The sequence below is a fragment of the Mercenaria mercenaria genome, chromosome 3, assembly GCF_021730395.1.
Source record: "Mercenaria mercenaria strain notata chromosome 3, MADL_Memer_1, whole genome shotgun sequence".
In the NCBI taxonomy this organism is placed as follows: domain Eukaryota; kingdom Metazoa; phylum Mollusca; class Bivalvia; order Venerida; family Veneridae; genus Mercenaria; species Mercenaria mercenaria.
Window position 1 is genome coordinate 60,215,001 of NC_069363.1, and position 23,777 is coordinate 60,238,777.

General features: G+C 37.1%; 1 protein-coding gene across 1 annotated transcript in view; it reads right to left on the minus strand.

Annotated features, from left to right (window-relative positions):
- LOC123524603 (general transcription factor 3C polypeptide 3-like) overlaps positions 1–23,777 on the minus strand; it is a 59,801-nt gene that overhangs the window by 17,377 nt on the left and 18,647 nt on the right. Inside the window, exons 2-18 of the mRNA XM_053538696.1 lie at positions 22,750–22,975; positions 22,056–22,220; positions 18,672–18,706; positions 17,694–17,817; positions 16,841–16,917; positions 13,318–13,432; positions 11,183–11,352; positions 10,542–10,629; positions 9,369–9,427; positions 8,934–9,040; positions 8,037–8,124; positions 6,766–6,912; positions 5,479–5,659; positions 3,972–4,003; positions 3,574–3,694; positions 2,639–2,728; positions 2,198–2,271 (exon numbers count right to left, since the gene is read on the minus strand). Of these exons, the coding sequence (XP_053394671.1) occupies positions 2,198–2,271; positions 2,639–2,728; positions 3,574–3,694; positions 3,972–4,003; positions 5,479–5,659; positions 6,766–6,912; positions 8,037–8,124; positions 8,934–9,040; positions 9,369–9,427; positions 10,542–10,629; positions 11,183–11,352; positions 13,318–13,432; positions 16,841–16,917; positions 17,694–17,817; positions 18,672–18,706; positions 22,056–22,220; positions 22,750–22,975 (1,899 nt within the window). The remainder of the gene's footprint in view (positions 1–2,197; positions 2,272–2,638; positions 2,729–3,573; positions 3,695–3,971; positions 4,004–5,478; positions 5,660–6,765; positions 6,913–8,036; positions 8,125–8,933; positions 9,041–9,368; positions 9,428–10,541; positions 10,630–11,182; positions 11,353–13,317; positions 13,433–16,840; positions 16,918–17,693; positions 17,818–18,671; positions 18,707–22,055; positions 22,221–22,749; positions 22,976–23,777) is intronic.

Genomic DNA, 23,777 nt, shown 5'->3' on the forward strand with positions numbered 1-23,777 from the left:
GTTTTCAGCGACTTTGAGACGCTCCCTCGCAAGATTTTACACGATAGAGTTACCGTTCTTTATCTCGCGTGAAGTTGTTTGAGACGAGAATTTATTTGTTTACAAAAAATGGGTGATGAAAAACATAAAAAAGAACTGTTTTGACATTAGAACAGCGTGTTAAGGCACTTGAATTGCTCGATTAGGGAAAACCAGCGTATAAAGTCGCTGAAGAATTCGGAGTCGGTGCATAAATTAACTTTATTCCTGGTGAAACAAAAATATGGCGGTATTTAACAGGAAACGACGAAACACAGATTAAAGATGCAGTCAATAATCGAATAAATGTCAATGAACAACTAATACACAAAAATATAAATATCATAAACCTCAGTGTGTAAATAGTTCAAATGGAACATTTATATTTTACTGCTCCCCTTTATTTTCTTGCCAGATCATGAGCTTAAATTTGTTTTATCAACATCATACGAATGATGCAAATTATTTGAAATTTATATTTTATCAATATGCAATTAAAGAAATAGTAATTAATCATTTTCCACTCCTACCTTAAAAGAGGCCAATATATAAGTATCTGATATTCATGTACTTTAATTGGAAAAATATATGAAACCAGCATCATCCTGTTAAGTGAGACTGTTTTAAGAGACTCCCTGTCATATGTGACCTTTTTCGCTGCTTCCCAAAGTCGGTCTCTTAAAACAGTCTCGACTGTACTTTGGTTTGTATCGTACTTTCAAAACCAGACAGTCCCAAGCCTGTCCGGACTGTGAACTTTTATATGAAACCAAACAACAACAAAACAACTTGAATTTAGCACGTAAACAGCTTTTAAATAATTGCTAGTGGAACCCATCATTTTGCTAGTGGAAAAAAATGGCACTAGCAAAAATTTGCTAGTTGGAAAAAAAGTTAAATTCGATCCCTGACCAGAACAGTGTAAACATGTCTGACCTAGAGATTTCATGGAAACAAATATTCTGGCCAATTTTCATTAGAATTGGACCAAAAACGTGGTCTCTTGAGTTTAAACAAGTATTTTCTTTGATATGATCTAGTGACCTACTATTTGACCCCAGATGACCAATATTCAAATTTTACCTAGATTTCATCAAGGCAATCTGACCAATTTTCATGAAGATCATTTGAAAAATACAGCTTCTTTCGCATACATAAGGTTTTTGTTTGATTTGACCTAGTGACTTAGTTTTTCACCCCAGATAATCCATATTCAAACTCGACCTAGATTTCATCAAGGCAATCACTCTGACCACATTTCATGAAGTTCAGTTGAAAAATACAGCCTCTATCACATACACAAGGTTTTTCTTTTACTTGACCTAGTGACCTAGTTTTTGACCCAAGGCGACCCATTTTCAACTTGGCCTAGATTTCATCAAGGTCATCATTCTGACCAAATTCAATGAAGATCTGTTGAAAAATACAGCCTCCATCGCATGCACAAGCTAAATGTTGACAGACGACAGACAGACTCCAGACGGACGCCGGACGACAGATGCCAGACATAGAGCGATCACCTTTCATGAACCTAGACTCGAGCATTCTAGAGTTATTGTCCTGAAATTGTTTTAATGTTCAGGGTCGCTGTGACTTTGACTTTTGACCTACTGGCCTCAAAATGAATAGGGGTCATCTGCTGGTCAGGATCAACCTCCCTATCAACTTTCATGATCCTAGGCTCAAGCTTTCTTGAGTTGCCATCTGGAATCCAATTGGTCTACATACCAACAGACCGACCGACAGACATCTGCAAAACAATATACCCCCTCCTTCTTTTAAGGGGGTCATAAAAATATCCATAGAAAAAGTCCATTATTTATGGTCATCTTCATATAAAGGTCTTTCATTGGTGAAACTTTCAAGCATATCCTTTCAATAATGTTTGAGGAGTTGGACACACAAGATTTTTCTCCATATTCTATATAGCAGAACTATCAAAAGGCCATAACTGCAATAATTGTCACAGTAAAAGTTCCCACCTTTCTGGTCATCTGCATATTAAGTTTGTTCATCTGTGAAAGTTTAAAGTAAATCAGGCTAACAGTGAGGGAGGAGTTGGCCCTTTTGGATTCACTATGTTAACAATCTTTACACTCTGTCAGTTATTCCTCGGGTTCTGCTAGTGTGACAATGTTACAATTAAACTTTCATCAACTGGAAAATAACCATCACTCACCAATGTAAAAATATCCCAGAGATCTTCATATGAGATGGCAAGTGACGACTTCTTTGAGGAGGTTAACCCTACCACTGTAATCAAACAAGTGCATGTACTTAATCAAGAATGTACTGAATGAATTATATTACTTAAAGCTGCTTTACTTTAGATTCCCAGTTAAGAGAATGCTATTATAGAGTTACTGCAAAAAAAATGTTTACACTGAAGAGCCAGACAGCCTTAAAAACGGAGAATTAAATCTTCAGGCAGATTGCTCATATATCAGATGCAGATGTGTTAAAAATACACACTAACCCTTATTTGCTTAAATGTTACATTATAACATCATTGTTTACTTTAAACAACATCACTTCCACGGGAGCAACAGAATTTTAAGAATTAAAGAAAAAATTTTAGTTTTTTTTTTTTCTGAACTTACTGTGGTGTACAAATTCTTACCCAACTTTGTATCTTTCCCTTTGAACTGGAAATGATTCCTCAGACTGTCTTTCCTGTGCTTGTAAGTTCTTATTGCTTGCAAGTAGCTCACTGAAAATCAAATTGTAATGAAATTAAAAAACTTGTTTCACACCGCTTACAACAAAGCCCAAATCCTTAGTTTTTAAAATCAGTCAGACAAAATCCCAAATCCTTAGTTTTTAAAATCAGTCAGACAAAATCCCAAATCCTTAGTTTTTTAATCAGTCAGACATTCACCTGTAATTGTAATGCCCCGACAACATTTATAACAAAGCTTTTTTTCAATCATTTCTTCAAGGGTGTTTCTAGAACAATAATATGATAACAAAATGTAAATCAATTAACTTTTATTAATTTTATTAAGAATGAAGATTTTTCATTTCTGAACTTACATAATTATTTAATTTATTTTAGTTACTATTGTAAAGAATTTATGGACATTAAATTTTATACCTATCATAGTAAGCACACCCCTGAAATAATGTAATTGCCAAACGGGTATCTCAGAGAAAAATTTGCCTCCAATTTCTGTGCTTACGTTGTAGCCGAATCCATTAGTGGTTAAAGGGGTATTTTTACTGAACAAAACATGACAGTCATGATGACCCTGGATTGCACACCTGAGCAATATGAGCTACACAGACAAGTGTAAGAGAGCAGGAAAGTAAGTAAAATGTAAGTATAAAGCATTGAAATCTTTTACCAGTTGTGTGAACATGTTTCAAATGTCAAACTGATGCTAAAATATTAAGAAAGTAGGTCAGTAGGTTACATTCATGGTCACTGAAAGTCAGTTTTAAGATCCATGTGCAAACCTGTACATGTCACCCAAATTATATTGTATATGTCAATCTTTTTAACCAGGTATTCACAAAGACCCCCACAGGAAAGTAGTAAAATAAAGAATAACTCACTGTTTTCTGCTTCTATCTCCCTCCACTCATGGAAGAGCAACTGTTTGGCAGTTTCCAGGAACTCATCAAGCTTTCCATGGGCGTGTAGTAAATGACATTTCTGTAGTAACATCTGTTGCTCCTGTTTAACAAAATCACATGTAATACAAACCAGGTCATAAATTATATAAACAAGAGACAAATCAAGATATTTAAGTGATTTATTTCTGGTTTTTATCATGAGATTTTCAAGGTCAAACTCGGAAGTTTTGACAATTTGTCAAATATTTTTACAAAATAGAAAGTCATAAACGGACTATCGCTCGAAGATTTAATTCTGTGAAAAAAGCCTTTTCCCACTGACCAAAATAGCATATACTGGAATTTCCCATTTAACATGAAGCAAATAGTCTACAAACCTCTTTAGACAGTTTTCTCTGTTCCCCATCATCTAAAAGAGATATACATGAATGATTTAGGACACTTATACATAAGAAACTAGAGCTATCACTAAAGGTGATGAATGTACCTCCTGCATGCACTGACACAGTACATTGCAATTTGACGCACACAAGATTGCATAATTATGTGGACTGTATGTATATAGACTGTATGTATACAGTATAGTAACAAAAAACAAAGTCCCAACTATGCAGAATATTTATCTAAAAGAATGTAAATTGCACCATGCACAACTAGGGTTGGTACTGATCACTTGTGTGAAGTTTCATTAAATTGTGTGTAAGGGTTCGGTAGATTAGGCACGCACAAGATTGCATATGCAGACTGTATATACATAGTATGTTAACAAGAAACAAAGTCCCATAACTTTGCAATTTTTGTCGATGAAAGAACCTAACATGCCCCATGCACAACTACTGTTGTTACTGATCACTTGTGTGAAGTTTCATTAAATTGTGTCAAGGGGATGAGGAGAGATGGTGCACACAAGATTGTGTCTATGTATATAGTATAGTAACAAAAAAACAAAGTCCCATAACTCTGCAAATTTTTTTTCTGAAAGAACCTAACATGCCCCATGCACAACTACTGTTGTTACTGATCACTTGTGTGAAGTTTCATTAAATTGTGTCAAGGGGATGAGGAGAGATGGTGCGCACAAGATTGTGTCTATGTATATAGTATAGTAACAAAAAAACAAAGTCCCATAACTCTGCAAATTTTTTTTCTAAAAGAACCTAACATGCCCCATGCACAACTACTGTTGGTACTGATCACTTGTGTGAAGTTTCATTAAATTCTGTCAAGGGGATAAGGAGAGATGGTGCGCACAAGATTGCGTCTAAGGACAGACGGCCAGACGGCCAGACAGACAGACAACCTGAAACCAGTATACCCCCCCTTACAACTTTGTTGTCGGGGGGTACAATGAATGTCTTTTATGATTACCTTTCGATTCATATTTCATGAAAAACAATTTAAACAGACCAATTTTCCAAAAATCTAATTATTCATAGATTGTTTTGGATTTCTCGCAGTATTTCAGTTATTTAACATCAGACAGACAAACCAGCATTCCTAGAGTCTGTAACAGTACAAACCTGGCTGTTCTTCCCCCATAGCTGCAAACTTTCCCACATGAATCAGAGGTGGAGGATTAAATGACTTCTGACACACTGTCTCCTATCAAATCATCAGAGAACATACACCTTGTCCTGGGATTGAACTTACAACCCTGAAACCTGTAGATCTATGCTCTACTGAGCAAAGTTGGCTGGACTGAACTCACGACCCAGCTCCTGAATGTAACTGGCAAACTGTATCTATATTGATGACCAACTAAATATTTACTTTTCAAGTCAATTGATCTATTTGTTATTTCTTTAACAGTTATTAATTTAAAAGCAATTATAACCTGAAACAATTTTCTGTCAATTTTGATCATATGGCGGATAAACAACATACCATGCTGAAGTAGCTCCAGAGCCTCATCATGTTTTCCCATTTGTTGCTGAATCGCTGAAAGTGACATCCTGGCCCCTATATGAGAGGGAGCCAACTCAACCACCCTTGTGTATGCCTCCACTGAACCTTGTAGATCTCCCAGGTTGTGAAGACATTCACCATACCTCAACCAGACTGCTGCCTGCAAGATTCAATCTGAACTGTTTACTTTTTTCTTTCTGTAAATTCACATCAAATGAGACATTTCTCACTTCTTTCAAGCAACAACTCTGTTTTATGATTAAATCTACAAGCTTCAAGTAATCGTTTTACCCCATTTTTCAAAAGCATTTCAGTAACTTTACTTTGGCCAGCTAACCAGACTGGATAATATAAAGTGATGTTAAACATGCAAATACAATTCACTGGCATTATACTTGTTAATACAACAGACTGGTTTAAGTTCTCATGTTAAACTGGATGCAAATGGTAAAAACAAAAATATTCTGAGCAAGACTAATTTTGCTGCAACCAACTCCTGCAACCAACTTTTGCTAAAAGTCAGTTAACAATGGATGCTCACTAACTGACTGCACTTATTTTTTATTATTACTGTGAATTTAATATTTATGGGATATATATTTTTGTAGATTTCATGGGTCAATAAAAGAAATCAAGTTTAAATGAACAAGCAAAATTCACATTCATTTTACACTCAGAATTTGAATTTCCCATGAAAAAGCTGTAATGGCCAAAACCACAAAACTGTGTTCCCATGAAAAATAATTCCACATGACTTTATTGCATTTATATTTTCAATTAATGAATTGTTTTGTTGTGCGCAGTTTAAAGTCACACCAACAAAATTTAAGCCATTATAGGCCATATGGTTACTTCTAGCTTTTGCTAGTGAAGGAATGTCCAAGGTGCTCGATTAGGCCTTGCTATGCAGGACACGACCGATTCCGCCTTTGCGACCAATACAGATCTTGATCAGTCAGCACATCCATGCAGTCTGATCAAGATCTGCACTGTTCGCAATTCAGTCAGTATCTTTTTTGTACGAACCCTTTTCAACAGTTAATGGTACTGCCCAAATTGAAACATGGACAAGACAATTATAGATATTCAGCAGGGTAAGGGTTAGGCATCGTTTCAGGCATAGGCTGGGTAGAACTACAGACATCCTTAAGCCAGCAGGATGGTTTCCTCACATGGAAAAATTCTACATCCATGATGTGGTACAAGATCACAAATTCAGAGAATTTCACACCTGTTCCTATAAAGAAAGAGTTCAGATTTACTTACAAGATGGTAGTTCTGTGTGTTGACAAGCATTCTGAGTAATGGTTCAGCCTGTTTGTGATAGCCTTTATCCATGTAAGCCTCAGCAACATCTAGGTACAAATCCCCCATTCCCTCTATATCTTCCTCAAACAACGGCTCAACTACCATCTGTCAACATGTTTCAGTACATGAAACTATACTTAGAGGTATTTTTCTAGTGCAAAAGCAGTCAGAGAAACTAGAGATGCTTTTCAGAAAGGCGCACGTCTCCCACAACTGCCTAATCATCTTTCGCATGCTCTTTCATGCACCCAAAATGTACCCTATACTACTAATTTCGCATGCGCTTTCATGCAGGCAAAACGCACCCTATACTACTAATGAGTAGTATAGGGTACGTTTTGCCTGTATGAAAGCGCATGCGAAATGAGGATTTTTCGGTAATTCAAGGGCCATTATTCCAAAGAGCCTGGGCAGATTTGGCTAGTGATCGAACTTGGCCAAGGTCTTATGGTCAGACACATTTTGTTCAAGTTTGGTGAAGATCGGGTGAGAAATGTTCGACTTAGAGTGCGGACAAGCTTTGTGACAGACAGACACACAGACAGGAGTAAATCAATATGTCTCCCACACCACTGTGTGGTGGGAGACATAATGACAGCCCAAGACAAACAAGCCAGGTCAGGGTCATTAAGGCTACTAATATCTGATCAACTTTACCTTCATATCAAAAGAAAAAAGACAGTAACAAAGATTCTTACACATTCAGCTCTATAAAACAAATTTCTAAAAGCTTTACTACTGTCCTAAACAGTAGTTGATGACAATATTTTACATATGAGCCGTGCCATGAGAAAACCAACATAGTGGGTTTGCGACCAGCATGGATCCAGACCAGCCTGCGCATCCGCGCAGTCTGGTCAGGCTCCATGCTGTTCGCTTTTAAAGCCTATTGGAATTGGAGAAACTGTTAGCGAACACCACTATGTTGGTTTTCCCATGGCACGGCTCATATTAAGTAATAGGTGATCTGCAAAAAACACTGTCAAGACATCATATGTACAACAAAATACTGATATACCAAACTCGCCAAGACAGAAGTAACTGAGGTTTAATGGAACCCTTTAAAATCTATGATTACAACTTTTATATTCCACACCTCAAACTTAAGTGTTTTATCTAAACAAACACCTGGGTTGCTTTAAATACTTTCCATCTATAAAAGCCAACTAATAACCATGTTTTACAGTATTTTTTAAGCTGAATATTACCGATTCAATTTAAAAACAAACCTGAATAAGTTTAATGTATCGCATATGAATCATGCACACTGCCAGCTTAATTCTGAGGTCTATAGGTAACATCTCTGGCACATCACACCTAAAATTTAAAAAACTTTGTGTTAACATCTAATGTAAATCGGAGCACAACAGGACTTAAAGTATTAATAATACATGAGCTTGTAGAACACAAAACACCCCCCTTGATGCATTAAGTAACTGCACAAAAACAAAAATTATTTGCTCACTCTGCACAAGACATTTAACGTACTGACCTCAAATCAATAATTATGGGTCATTTACCAGTCATAAGTGACCCCTGTATCAAATGTGATCTTAAACCGAAGTATTCTCTAGTTATTTAGCAAAAAAAATTCTACTGTTCTGGGTGAATGTGACCCTGACCTTTGACCGACTGACCTCAAAATCAATACGGGTCATTTGCTGGTCATTATCAACCTCCCTTTAAGTTTCGTGATCCTAGGCCCAGAGTTCTCAAGTTATCGTCCTGAAATGGTTTAACTGTTCCATATCACTTTGACCTTGACCTTTGACCTACTAGCCTCAAAATCAATAGGAGTCATCTGCTGGTCATGACCAACTCCCTATCACCTTTCATGATCCAAAACGTTGATTTATCATCCGGAAACTATTCCGGGCCACTGTGGCCTTGACCTTTGACCTACTGACCTCCCTATCAACTTCCATAGTCCCTGATCTTAAAGGGGTGCTTACCAAAAGGTACTGACTGAATGGCGATCAGTGCAAATCTTTATCAGTCTGCACGAATGTGAAGGCTGATCATGATCTACACAGGTTGCAAAAGCAGAATCAGTCTTGTCCTGCATGGGACACCATGAACTATGCAAATTTCTGGCAAATGTCTCAACTGGGAAGAAATATGCTTACCTTTTTGGTACATCATCTTTGATATCATCCAGTGACTGACTGTGTTCATTAGACCATTGTTTCTCCCCAGGAAAGGTGAAGCTGATTCCACAGTGTTTCACAAAAATCTGAGAACAAATTTAGTGATTTATCTACACAACACAATAACTAGAATTTCTGTAATTCCTACATGGTCACAGTGTATGCACACCATTTAAAAAGTTACATAAATGAGCTATTTTTACTGTTTTCAATTTCCAGCAATTCTTTTTAAAGGATTATATTTTCTATCTGCATAGAACAGATTTGAAAACAAGTTGAAAAAAGATTATCATCTGTTTCATCCTATAGTGTGAGAAGTATTGTGACCCTGAATATGGCTGTTGAATAATTTCAATGACTGAATGCTTTTATGTTAAAGTCTGGTGAATACAGGTAACATTTTACAGAACTTACCATTAAACACTGCAGGTACTTCTTCTCTTGTATCAGTAGTTCTAACAGCAAGTTCACATCTAAAATACAAATAAAGCACTATTTTTATCAACAAATATTAGATTGCATAACTACCCATGGCCCAGTCAGGACAAAGATCTTAAAATTCAATTTGCCCGAGTCCAGCTGTATTAAACAGCAACTTACCTTAAGCTGCCAGTCAGCTAGCTTCCAGAGCCGACATCTGGTCTCATTTCAACCTGATTTAAACAGCAACCTGTGACACTACTACGGCTGACTGTTTAATACAGATCTGACTGTATTTGTATTTTCTTGGTGATTTTGCAACAAAATGTAGGTTCTATTCCTTTTCCCGTTTAAAACGTTCCATAGGTAGCACGATGAGTGCCCTGAAACTGTATCTGACAAGCCATTTCTATCATCTTCATTCAACTATCACTTAAATAATTCTTATATAACTTGTGATTTTCCTAAATACAATATTTTTTTGTGTATTCAACAGCTTTTGTAAGGCATTTAGACAGTCTATCCAATGACAATATTTATTGGTTGGTTTAATGTCGCACTGACACAATTATAGGTCATATGGCGACTTTCCAGCTTTGATGGTGAAGGAAGACCCTAGGTGCCCCTCCGTGCATAATTTCATCTCAGGGGGGCACCTGGGTAGAACCACCGACCTTCCGTAAACCAACTAGATGGCTTCCTCACATGAAGAATTCAATGCCCCGAGTGAGGCTCGAACCCACATCGATGTGGGGCAAGTGATTTGAAGTCAGCGACCTTAACCACTCGGCCACGGAGGCCCCTCTATCCAATGACGAACAAAACTAGAGCTGCTTTTGAGAAAAGCTCATGTCTCCTACATCTGCCTTATCATCTAGATTGGCATTTCTTCTCCATTATGTATCTGAGTCAACCATGCACCAAGACCTGTATCACTGGCACCAGTATTTTCGGTAATTCAAGGGCCATAATTCCGAAGTGCCTGGGCCAATTTGGCTAGTTATTGAACTTGGCCGAGGACTTATTGGCAAACACATTTTGTTCAAGTTTGGTGAAGATTGGATGAGAACTGTTTGACTTAAGAGCACGGACAGATTTGTGACAGACACACAGACAGGAGTAAATCAAGTGGTGTGGGAGACATAAATATATCCACCATATTATTACCTTCAGATGTGATGTGGTCAGGGTGATCAGTAAAAGCCTTTGTCATTGTATCAATTGCACGACCCTTCTCTCCTTGCTCGTAGTAAGTCTGAAAATAATCATATCTTCTCTGGATGGGCATATAAATAATCATACATTCTTTGAATGCGCATATCAATTTCCATTATTATGACTGTGAGGCACACTTGTGAACAGCAAGAAATTAAAATAAACTTGTAAACCTATGGGAATATGGCAAGCCATTACAGATTCTGTGCATCAGATAATAACATCTGTGAAATCATTTATTTCCGTAGACAAGAAATTTCAGTTAGAACCAAAACACCTATTTCCTAGGTATATGAATTTGTGGACTGCAACTACTAAATATAAAATGGAGATTTTACTTGTTCGTTGAGATTCAATTTCATGGATTGACTCAACCACGAAATCCACTCCTTAGTCCTCCATGAATATCAATATTTTTACAGTGCAAGCAAAAGAATGAACAACAACTACAACCACTGCAGAGAAAATATAACATTGATATTACTAATATTCTGAAACCCACTTCACTCAATAATTTTGCTGCTATTTTTGGGCACCAAATGAGCTTATAACGTAACTTTAGTTTCAATTTTCAAATAAATTAAGCAACTTACCCTTGTGATACCCCAAGCCAGTTTGAGGTACCTCTCTGTATCGCTCTTCGATAATAAAGGTAATAACATCTGGTATCCATCAAGAGCTTTCCTATGCTCCTTCATGCTTTCATACAACCTAGATCGCTCCCAAAGACAATCAACTTTGTTCTCTCCATTTGCAGTTATTGCTAAAATTTGAATAAATCTATAGAAATATTTGTATAATGTCTGTTTTACAAAATCATCACCAGTCTCCAAAAAATAATTTTTTCCTAGGAAATGTGATAAAATACTTATTTTTTCTCTATATTACAGAACAAGGAGGACTAGTACCTTACTCTTGAACAAACTAGAACTGTCACAGGAGTGACTCATACCCCCACCATACAGTCTTGTCACAGAAGAATGGCAACCATAAGAAATCTTAAAAATACTTAGTCTTTGGAGTACTTCATCCTGGGCTTCCACATGTAAGTAATACTAGTATAATACTAGCATAGTAATACTAGTAAATATATTAAATCTCTAATATTAGAGATACACTAAAAGTGAATACAAAAAAAAAGTCTTACCGACCCATGTTACCACAGAAAAATGTATTTACTTTTTACATAGGACTTATAATAAAAAAGTTAGAAAAATACCTAAAATATTGAAAATCTAAAAATAGGATTTCTAAAAATAGACTAATTCCTGGAATTTAAGATGAAGAAACTCCATACAAAAGTTAAAAAAGGTTACTTCCCTTTGGCTCTTAGCCAATCAGAATGAGATATAGTGAAAATACATCAAAATTAACCTTAAATTCTAGGTAAAAGGGGACACAATTCAAGAAAAATTAGTGTCAGAGTTATGCACCTTGTGTCACATGATGTGGGTGATGAGGTGGAACATCTATTTTAAGTCTGAATCAAATCTATTCAGTAGTAACTGAGATATAGTGAAAATACATAAAAATTAACCTTAAATTCTAAGTAAAAAGGGGCATAATTCATGAAAAATTGGTGTCAGAGTTATGCACCTTGTGTCACATGATGTGGGTGATGAGGTGGAACATCTATTTTAAGTTTGAATCAAATCCATTTTGTAATAACTGAGATATAGTGAAAATACATCAAAATCAACCTTAAATTTAAAGTAAAGGGGGACATAATTCATAAAAAATTTATGTCAGAGTTAAGCACCTTATGTCACATGATGTAGGTGGTGAGGTGGAACAACTATTTTAAGTTTGAATCAAATCCATTTAGTAATAACTGAGATATAGTGAAAATACAACAAAATTAACCTTAAATTCTAAGTAAAAGGGGACATAATTCATGAAAACTTGGTGTCAGAGTTATGCACCTTGTGTCACATGATGTGGGCACATGATGTGGGTGATGAGGTGGAACATCTATTTTAAGTTTGAATCAAATCCATTCAGTAGTAACTAAGATATAGTGAAAATACATCAAAATCAACCTTAAATTCTAAGTAAAAAGGGGCATAATTCATAAAAAAAAATTGTTGTCAGAGTTATGCACCTTGTGTCACATGATGTGGGTGATGAGGTGGAACATCTATTTTAAGTTTGAATCAAATCCATTTAGTAATAACTGAGATAGAGTGAAAATACAACAAAATTAACCCTAAATTCTAAGTAAAAGGGGACATAATTCATGAAAACTTGGTGTCAAGAGTTATGCACCTTGTGTCACATGATGTGGGTGATAAGGTGGAACATGTATTTTAAGTTTGAATCAAATCCATTTGGTAATAACTGAGATAATAGATTTCGGGACGCGACGGGACGGGACGGGACGCGACGCGACAAAACTGACTCCTATATACCCCCCTCAAACATGTTTGGTGGGGGTATAAAAAAGACACTTTCTTTGACACATTTTATCACATCACCATTTACATTTTTTTAACTTTTCTTTCATAGGTATGTATCATTTTGCAGCCAAGATCTAAGGAATACAAGATAATAAAAGTTCTCAAAATCGTAACAGATATCTAGGTAAATATTAAAACAGAAAGTGTAAGAAGTAATGCTGTTTCATTTGACAACCTATCACATACGAATATTGAGAAAGCTATTTACACCCACGTTCCCACAGCTCCCTACCAAGTCCATTAATGATGTATCAAAGTATGTAGTTATTTACCCTGGGAGTAACATTTGATGGCCTGTCCAATGTCATTCTGCTCTAGACACAAGTCAGCCAGCCGTGCCCACTCCTCACTATCATAGGGGGCAAGATAAGCTGCTATCAGGGAATACTGAAAATACATAAGGGCCAAAATAAAATGCTATGAGTGAATTCTGAAAAATACATGGAGGGCAAAATAACCTGCAATCTGGGAATACTAAACAAGAGGGTCATGATGACCCTGGATCGCTCACCTGAGTAATATGAGCTACATGTTTCAAATGTCAAACTGATGATTTTTAGAAATTTTTTCGAAGATTTTCCGGTGTACAATCAAGTGACCCCTGGGGCGGGGCCAATTTTACCCCAGGGGTCATGATTTGAACAAAGTTTGTAGAAGTCTACTAGGCAATGTTACATATCAAATATCTAAAATCTAGGCCTTCTGGTTTATTTTTAGCAAATTTATGAAGATTTCCCTATGTACAATCAAGTAACCCCTGGGACTGGGACAATTTGACCCTGGGGGGTCAAATATTGTACAAATCTTGTAGAGGTCCTCTAGGCAATGCTACATGTGAAATATCTAAGCTCTAGGCCTTCTGGTTCATTTTTAGAAAATGTTGAAGATTTTTCTATGTACAGTCAAGTAACCCAATGGGGTGGGGTCAATTTGACCCCGGGGGTCATGATTTGATAAAAAAATTGTAGAAGTCTACTAGGCAATGCTACATGTCAAATATCTAAGATCTAGGCCTTCTGGTTTATTTTTAGAAAATTTTTGAAGATTTTCCTATGTAAAATCAAGTGACCCCTGGTGCGGGGTCAATTTTGACCCTGGGAGTCATGATTTGAACAAATTTTGTAGATGTCCACTAGGCAATGCTACATGTGAAATATCTAAGCTCTAGGCCTCCTGGTTTATTTTTAGAATTTTTTTGAAGATTTTCCTAAGTAAAATCAAGTGACCCCTGGGGTCATAATTTGAACAAATTTTGTAGAAGTCTTCTAGGCAATGCTACATGTCAAATATCTAAGATCTAGGCCTTCTGGTTTATTTTTAAAAAATTTTCTGTGGCGTGGTCAATTTTGACCCTGGGGGTCATGATTTGAACAAATTTTGTAGAGGCCCACTAGGCAATGCTACATGTGAAATATCTAAGCTCTAGGCCTTCTGGTTTATTTTTTGAAAATTTTTGAAGATTTTCCTATGTAAAAGCAAGTGACCCCTCGGGCGGGGTCAATTTTGACCCCGGGGGTCATGATTTGAACAAATTTTGTAGAAGTCAACTAGGCAATGCTACATGTGAAATATCTAAGCTCTAGGCCTTCTGGTTTATTTTTAGAAAAAAATTTAAGATTTTCCTATGTAAAATCAAGTGACCCCTCGGGCAGGGTCAATTTTGACCCGGGGGGGTCATGATTTGAACAAATTTTGTAGAGGTCCACTAGGCAATGCTACATGTGAAATATCTAAGCTCTAGGCATTCTGGTTTATTTTTAGAAAAATTTTGAAGACTTTCCTATGTAAAATCAAGTGACCCCTCGGACAGGGTCAATTTTGACCCGGGGGGGTCATGATTTGAACAAATTTTGAAGAGGTCCACTAGGCAATGCTACATGTCAAATATTTAAGCTCTAGGCCTTCTGGTTTATCTTTAGAAAATTTTGAAGATTTTTCTATGTACAATCAAGTAACCCCATGGGGCGTGGTCAATTTGACCCCGGGGGCATGATTTGAACAAATTTTGTAGAAGTCTACTAGGCAATGCTACAAGTCAAATATCTAAGATCTAGGCCTTCTGGTTTATTTTTAGTCAATTTTTGAAGATTTTCCTATGTAAAATCAAGTGACCCCTGGGGCGGGGTCAATTTTGACCCCGGGGTTCATGATTTGAACAAATTTTGTAGATGTCCATTAGGCAATGCTACATGTGAAATATCTAAGCTCTAGGCCTTCTGGTTTATTTTTAGAAAATTTTTGAATATTTTCCTATGTAAAATCAAGTGACCCCTGGGGAGGGGTCAATTTTGACCCTGGGGGTCATGATTTGAACAATTTTAGTAGAGGTTCACTAAGCAATGCTACATGTCAAATATCTAAGCTCTAGGTCTTCTGGTTTTTGAGAAGAAGATTTTTTAAGATTTTCCTTTTGGTTGCCATGGCAACTAGAGTTCTGCATGGAATTCAATTCTTTGAACAATTTTGAAAGGGGGCCATCCAAGGATCATTCCTGTGAAGTTTGGTGTAATTCTGCCTAGTGGTTTTCAAGAAGATTTTTTTAGAAAATGTTGACGGACGGACATTGAGCAGTCACAAAAGCTCACCATGAGCCTTTGGCTCAGGTGAGCTAAAAATACATGTATAAAGCAGAGGTCGCGAAAGTCGTCGGCCAGTCGGACATTTCCGGTAAATTTTGATCCAGTCCGGCATGATATATCAAGTTCACAAGACCGAATGTCCGATAAAAATTGCAGGTCAATATGATAAAGTAAGAAAAAAGTCCTCCACGATTTCGCGAAAGTTCGACTTTCATCATTAAATTGTAAAATGGAATCCCGAGAAATTGATGTAAAACTATATTTTAGTAAGCGCCTGTTTCATTGGTACTTAAAATAGAAACAGTGGAAACCCCTCACAACGTCACGACAATTCTAAGAACGCGCGTTATCATTGGATGCGTACTAATCGTGGATGGTACTCGATTTATGTACGCGGGAACCAGACGGGAATTTCCAGAAATTCTCTTTATGTCAACATCAACGTGACTCGGTGCAAACAATAGACTTGTGGGGTAAAAAACAGCGATGATATAGCAAATGAATATGAATAAAATCTGTAAAATTACTAAAAGATCCTTTGGAAGCAAAGAATGCAACCAAGAAGAATAACAACAGACTCGTTGACTGAGTCTTCGCGAGAGGTAATGAAATGTGCAACATCTCTCACGCCCCCTAGCAACGGCTTAAGCGGGACTCTAGATTTATTACACATATGTTGAATGGACTCCATGGTCCCGAAGGACCAGAAAATTTAACTGAATCCAAGTACAGAGAGATTTTTTACAGCCTGAAAACTTAATGTCTGAAGATCTGTTTCAATTAATATGACGTGGAAATAAACTTAAAGGATGTAATTTGTGTAATGCTGTCTATATAGACTATGTGTAATACCAGTTTTAAAGATCAGATATCAAATTCATTAAAAAGAAATCGGTCTGGTAAAATATTATCCGGTCCTGTAAAAAAAATCATGTTTACCAGACCGACTGTCCTGTGAATGTTCAGGGTCTTTCGTGAACACTGATATAGCCAACTGCAGATCTGTCAAAATTACAGTTTCAATCAAATATATTTAAAAATTTACTGAGATATGGGTTTGGACAGAAGAATTTAATACTAAAGCCATTACTCTGCTAAATAGAATAGCTCTAACTGTTCTTTAAATAGTCCAGTTAAAATCTGAAGGATGGCATGTACTTCTTTGCTATCTATGAAAAAGAGCTACACATTTCCAAATGTTCTATAAAGCACATACCTGCAATGCTTTCTGCATGTCTCCCATATCTTCATAAATCATCCCTAATGTCTGGAATGGCTTGTTGGCATTTGGTGCTGAAATAAATATGGAAACATGCATGCTCAATTTCTGCAAGAATCAATTACTTATAAAAAAAATTCAATCTCTTTCAAATTTAAAGTATTTAAAAGTTCTTCAACTCAATTAAATCCTTTTGATAATTGAGTATTCGCTTCTTTGACCATCTTTTAAATTTCATAATTAATTGAAGATAATTATCTAGACAATTCAAATTGTGCTTGAACCAATTATAAATGCTTTTCTCGTGACACTTATGAAAATAATGACTGGTATTGTGTAAATACTCAAGATCAACAATTTTGAGACCCTACATAATAGTAACTTATTTGCAAGTTAATCTTACTGTATATATCATATAATGCTATTGCATTCTATTGCAAGAAAACAACGATGGTCGCAACAATGCACTGGGTATCAAATATATCCATTTCACTTCAGTTTTACACTCATTTCACATTGATGATGAGACAAGTTCTCCTTTTTAGAACACTTTGTGGTGATAAAAACATTAATTTATATGCAGGCTTCACAAAGCTGATTTGTCACCAGAGTCACAGGTAATCTACCATGGTTGTTCAGTGCCATAACACAATTAATGAAATGTGTCAGACAGATATTTTTGAAAATCTTTTTTTTCTCTAATTTTGAAAGGATTCATCATTTCAAATGATACAATGCTTGATAAAACATATATTATTTCTGTTGGTTCCAGCAAAATTGCAAGAAAAGTTGCACACAAGAAAAGCAGCATTCATTTATGCATAATCCATATTTACAACAACTGTCTCACCAAGTCTTATAATTTCTAGGCACTGTTTGATGGCCTCCTCATGGTTTCCCTGAGCAAATATCATATTGACCTCTCCCATCATGTTCCCCAGGTGGTTTGGCAAATCCCACTTTCTTCTCCGCCTCTATTTACATACAAAGAAAAGTGCCAGAATGTCACAATATACACTCTTTATAGCAAATTAATTAATTAAACTAAAAATACTAATATTCACAGATTCTTCTACAATACTTTCTAATTATGGTTGGTTGGTTGGTTGGATTTAACGTCGCACCGACACATGATAGGTCATATGGCGACTTTCCAGCTTTAATGGTGGAGGAAGACCCCAGGTGCCCCTCCGTGCATTATTTCATCACGAGCGGGCACCTGGGTAGAACCACCGACCTTCCGTAAGCCAGCTGGATGGCTTCCTCACATGAAGAATTCAACGCCCCGAGTGAGGCTCGAACCCACATCGATGAGGGGCAAGTGATTTGAAGTCAGCGACCTTAACCACTCGGCCACGGAGGCCCCTACACTTTCTAATTAAGATCACACAAAACAAAATGAAATCAATCGTGATGTCTATGCCACAGCAAGTACAACAGCCCCTCTCACTCTTCAAATAGTCAAGCTAGAAAATGGTGATTTTGCTTCATGTTTGGGAATCAAGTTATTATCCAGTATAAACTTTCTCATTCGTAAAGAAGGGAAAACCTATGGACAGTTTCCCAAACAGAAGTTTCCGCCACTGATATATATGTATAAAGGACTTTCATGTCCATATGCCAAGTCCAAGATTTATTCTACATTATCCAGATAAATGACGTTACAAGATTACTTCTTGTTTATCAAATGTGCAGTACTACCTTAAACAACAGACCTTCTGTAAGCCAGCTTAATGTTTTCCTACCACAAGGAACATGATATCCCTTAGTTTTTAAATCACCTATTGATAAAAACCAGTATCAAAGTTAAATGTCCTGAATATTTTACCTTATGGGGCTTCCTTTTCCTTGGATGTTTTTGTCCTACAAAAGGAATTTTATTTTCATTAGAAAATGTTATAACGGAATAAATTTCTAAAACAATGACTGCTTAACCACTTTTTCCCAAAATGACATATATATAATCTGCTTCTTATATGCAATAGTCTTACTATTTTTGTATTCAGATTTAGGAGCGTTTTCAACACTACAATAAAGTGAAGAAAGGTATACCCATTACACGCAATTACCATGGCCCTTTTTTCAAACTAACACATTATTATTAACTAGAAATTGCTTTTGTAAAAAAGCACATGTCTCCCCCAATGCAAAGTCCTATAGGCAAGAAGTCAATAGGGGTCAGGAGCGAATGTCAAAGAGACACTGATGGTTGGCTGCAATAGGGACCATCTGCTTAGTATGTCCAGTCATCCCGCTAAATTTCAACACTATTGGCCTAGTGGTTCTCAAGTCACTGTTCAGGCTCCTGTGACCTTGACCTTTGATCAAGTGACCTCAAAATAAATAGGGTTCATCTACTCTGCATGACCAATCATCCTATTAAGTTTCAACATTCTAGGTCAAGTGGTTCTCAAGTTATTCTCCAGAAATGATTTTACATGACCAGGCCCCGGTGACCTTGACCTTTAACAGACTGACCCCAAAATCAATAGGGATCATCTACTCTGCATGTTTAATCATCCTATGAGGTTTCAACATTCTGGGTCAAGTGGTTCTCAAGTTATTGATCAGAAATTGTTTTCCATGTTCAGGCTCCTGTGACCTTGACCTTTGATCAAGTGACCTCAAAATAAATAGGGGTCATCTACTCTGCATGTCCAATCATCCTATTAAGTTTCAACATTCTAGGTCAAGTGGTTCTCAAGTTATTCTCAAGAAATGATTTTACATGACCAGGCCCCTGTGACCTTGACCTTTAATAGACTGACCCCAAAATCAATAGGGATCATCTACTCTGCATGTTTAATCATCCTATGAAGTTTCAACATTCTGTGTCAAGTGGTTCTCAAGTTATTGATCGGAAATTGTTTTCCATGTTCAAGCTCCTGTGACCTTGACCTTAAACAGAGTGACCCCAAAATCAATAGGGGTCATCTACTCTGCATGTTCAATCATCCTATGAAGTTTCAACATTCTGGATCAAGAGGTTCTGAAGTTATTGATCGGAAATGGTTATCAATGTTCCGGCCCCTGTGACCTTGACTTTTAATGGAGTGACCCCAAAAACAATAGGGGTCATTTATTCTGCATGAACAATCATCCCATGAAGTTTCAACATTCTGGGTCAAAAGGTTCCCAAGTTACTGACTGGAAATGGTTTTCAATGTTCAGGCCCCTGTGACCTTGACCTTTAACGGAGTGACTCCAAAATCAATAGGGGTCATCTACTTTGCATTTACAATCATCCTAGGAAGTTTCAACATTCTGGGTCAAGTGGTACTCAAGTTATTGATCGGAAATGGTTTTCAATGTTCAGGCCCCTGTGACCTTGACCTTTGACGGAGTGACCCCAAAAACAATAGGGGTCATCTACTCTACTTGACCAATCATCCTATGAAGTTTCAACATTCTGGGTCAAGTGGTTCTCTAGTTATTGATCGGAAATGGTTTTCAATGTTCAGGCCCCTGTGACCTTGACCTTTGACGGAGTGACCCAAAAACAATAAGGGTCATCTACTCTTCATGACCAATCATCCTATGAAGTTTCAACATTCTGGGTCAAGTGGTTCTGAAGTTATTGATCGGAAATGGTTATCAATGTTCAGGCCCCTGTGACCTTGACCTTTGACGGAGTGACCCCAAAAATAATAGGGGTCATTTATTCTGCATGAACAATCATCCTATGAAGTTTCAACATTCTGGGTCGGGTGGTTCTCAAGTCACTGACCGGAAATGGTTTTCAATGTTCAGGCCCCTGTGACCTTGACCTTTAACAGAGTGACTCCAAAATCAATAGGGGTCATCTACTTTGCATGTACAATCATCCTATGAAGTTTCAACATTCTGGGTCAAGTGGTACTCAAGTTATTGATTGGAAATGGTTTTCAATGTTCAGGCCCCTGTGACCTTGACCTTTGACGGAGTGACCCAAAAAACAATAGGGGTCATCTACTCTTCATGACCAATCATCCTATGAAGTTTCAACATTCTGGATCAAGAGGTTCTGAAGTTATTGATCGGAAATGGTTATCAATGTTCAGGCCCCTGTGACCTTGACCTTTAACAGTGACCCCAAAAACGATAGGGTTCATTTATTCTGCATGAACAATCATCCTATGAAGTTTCAACATTCTGGGTCGAGTGGTTCTCAAGTTACTGACCAGAAATGGTTTTCAATGTTCAGGCCCCTGTGACCTTGACCTTTAACGGAGTGACTCCAAAATCAATAGGGGTCATCTACTTTGCATGTACAATCATCCTAGGAAGTTTCAACATTCTGGGTCAAGTGGTACTCAAGCTATTGATCGGAAATGGTTTTCAATGTTCAGGCCCCTGTGACCTTGACCTTTGACAGAGTGACCCCAAAAACAATAGGGGTCATCTACTCTACATGACCAATCATCCTATAAAGTTTCAACATTCTGGGTCAAGTGGTTCTCTAGTTATTGATCAGAAATGGTTTTCAATGTTCAGGCCCCTGTGACCTTGACCTTTGACGGAGTGACCCCAAAAACAACAGGGGTCATCTACTCTTCATGACCAATCATCCTAGGAAGTTTCAACATTCTGCGTCAAGTGGTTCTCTAGTTATTGATCAGGAATGGTTTTCAATGTTCAGGCCCCTGTGACCTTGACCTTTGACGGAGTAACCCCAAAATCAATAGGGGGGTCATCTACTCTTCATGACCAATCATCCTATGAAGTTTCAACATTCTAGGTCAAGTTGTTCTCTAGTTATTGATAGGAAATGGTTTTCAATGTTCAGGCCCCTGTGACCTTGACCTTTGACGGAGTGACCCCAAAAACAGGGTCGTCTACTCCAGCAGCCCTACAACCCTATGAAGTTTGAAGGTTCTAGGTCAAATGGTTCTCCAGTTATTGCTCGTGTGTGACGTACGGACGGACGGACAGGGCAAAAACAATATGTCGAGGCGGGGAGACATAATTAATAATCCAAAACTGCTATGGACCTATGTCTTATGTTTAAAAAATCCCTTTGATACAGACAAGAACAGGATATGAATTGTAAAAACTACTGTGAAAAGCATGTCATCTAGAAGGCTTCAACTTTGATGGTTTCAGCCGAAACCAGCTGAAACAGCTGTTTCGTAGGGTAATGAATTTGTAGTGTGGCACGATAAATTGAAACCTTATAAACTTTGTTCATTGGAAAATGCAAGCAGCTTGGCACTACTAATTTTGATATACTCACTTTTACTTTGTTCTTTATCTGGTTCATCTTTTGAACCTTCATCTACATCCATTGCCTCATCAGCCCCTTGTGCATCCTCTGCCCCTGTTTCTGTCCCAGGAACAGGCAACTGAGAGCTGTTCTCTCTCTCCATTTGCTCACTAAATTCCAGAAATGAGATTTTACCTGAAAATGTAATTTTTAAGTAATTTATTCCATGACAAATACTTTAAAGGGCAGTAACTCTGCTTCATGCAACTTTTCATCAGGGTTTTTTCACCTTTATAAATGTACTTGATTAAAAGACTTTCTTCCTCGTGTTCAGGAAATCAATGGCCATATCGTTTAGACAAGTAACGATGTGCCTCTAAAGCGAGAATATCTACGAAACCGGGGACTGATAGGTCAAAATAATTCTGTTTTCCTATCACACAACAGAACAAGGTACAGGAGTTTAATTAAGTGCTGGATGGTAAGGATTTCTCCCTGCTACAGTGGTCTGAAGCCCCTGAGCACTATTTTTCTCATAGCAAAGAAAGTTCTAAATGGTAGGACCCCTGAACTGCCCTCTATTTTACAACTTCAACCTTCTACTTCCATACTTAAAGAAACCCTTGAAGGTATCAAGAATACAGTGCAATACGGGCCAAAGAATTAACCATACATCGAAATCACAGCTTACAACAAAAGCCTGTTACATGGGTAAAGTTCTTACCAGACAGGTACTGCAATGTGAGCTCCATACTGGCAGGAAATGTATGTATCGTGGCACCAGCTTTATCAGTAGTTGGGGCTGTTCCTGAAGGTCCGGGAGTAGGGTCAACACTGACGGGTACAGTAAAACCAAGACTCTCTGCTGTCACACTGGTTACTAGGAGGGAGTCATCTATGACAGGTTCATCCTCGTCATCAGATTCTGACATCTGTACTAATCCTCTTACCTTTAATACAGAAATTCTTCTGGTTAATATTCTGTCTATTTTCAAACATACAGGGCCTACATGATTCTTGAAAGTCATAAACTTGGAACATTTTTGACTAGATAAGTACATTAACTAATGAGAAAAAAAAACTTTAAAAATCGTCCTGTTTAATGAGCAGATATTTTGGAAAATTCTCTTTTTCTGAAAATAAAACTTTTAACAACTGGCCTAAACAGCAATATCTTTGCAAATCCTGAACTGATTCACTCAATTTTTTCAGAAGGCCGCCATCTTGATTTCCGGGTTATGTTGCAATATTTATCACTATTCTAAAATGCATATATTGTCAGCATCCTTTTGACTATCGGAAATCGCCGTTAAAATTTCATATTCAATATGCCTCGAACCAGAGTGAGAGCTAATTAAGAACAAGTGAATGAAGTATTGCCATGCAATACAAAGTCCCCTACTGGAAGGCACCTAATTTTCTCTACTGCAGTATAACATAATGAACTGATATCTGTCAATGATGTATAAACAATATTGTACTACATATACAATATGTTATAACAACACACTTGGATTAAAATGTGCATATATAAAAACCCACAGTTGTTTTCATATTGAATTTTTTTGGCTGATTATAAAAATGTTATCATGCAAGTTATTTATAGTAACAAGAAAGGGAAATTAATCTTTAAAAAAAAAAAAAAAATCTATATAATATAAGTCCACAAGAAACTGTTTACCAGGTAGAGATAGGTCAAAATACACCTAACAAGAGTGCCAGAATGTCACAATATACGCCCGTCACAGCAAA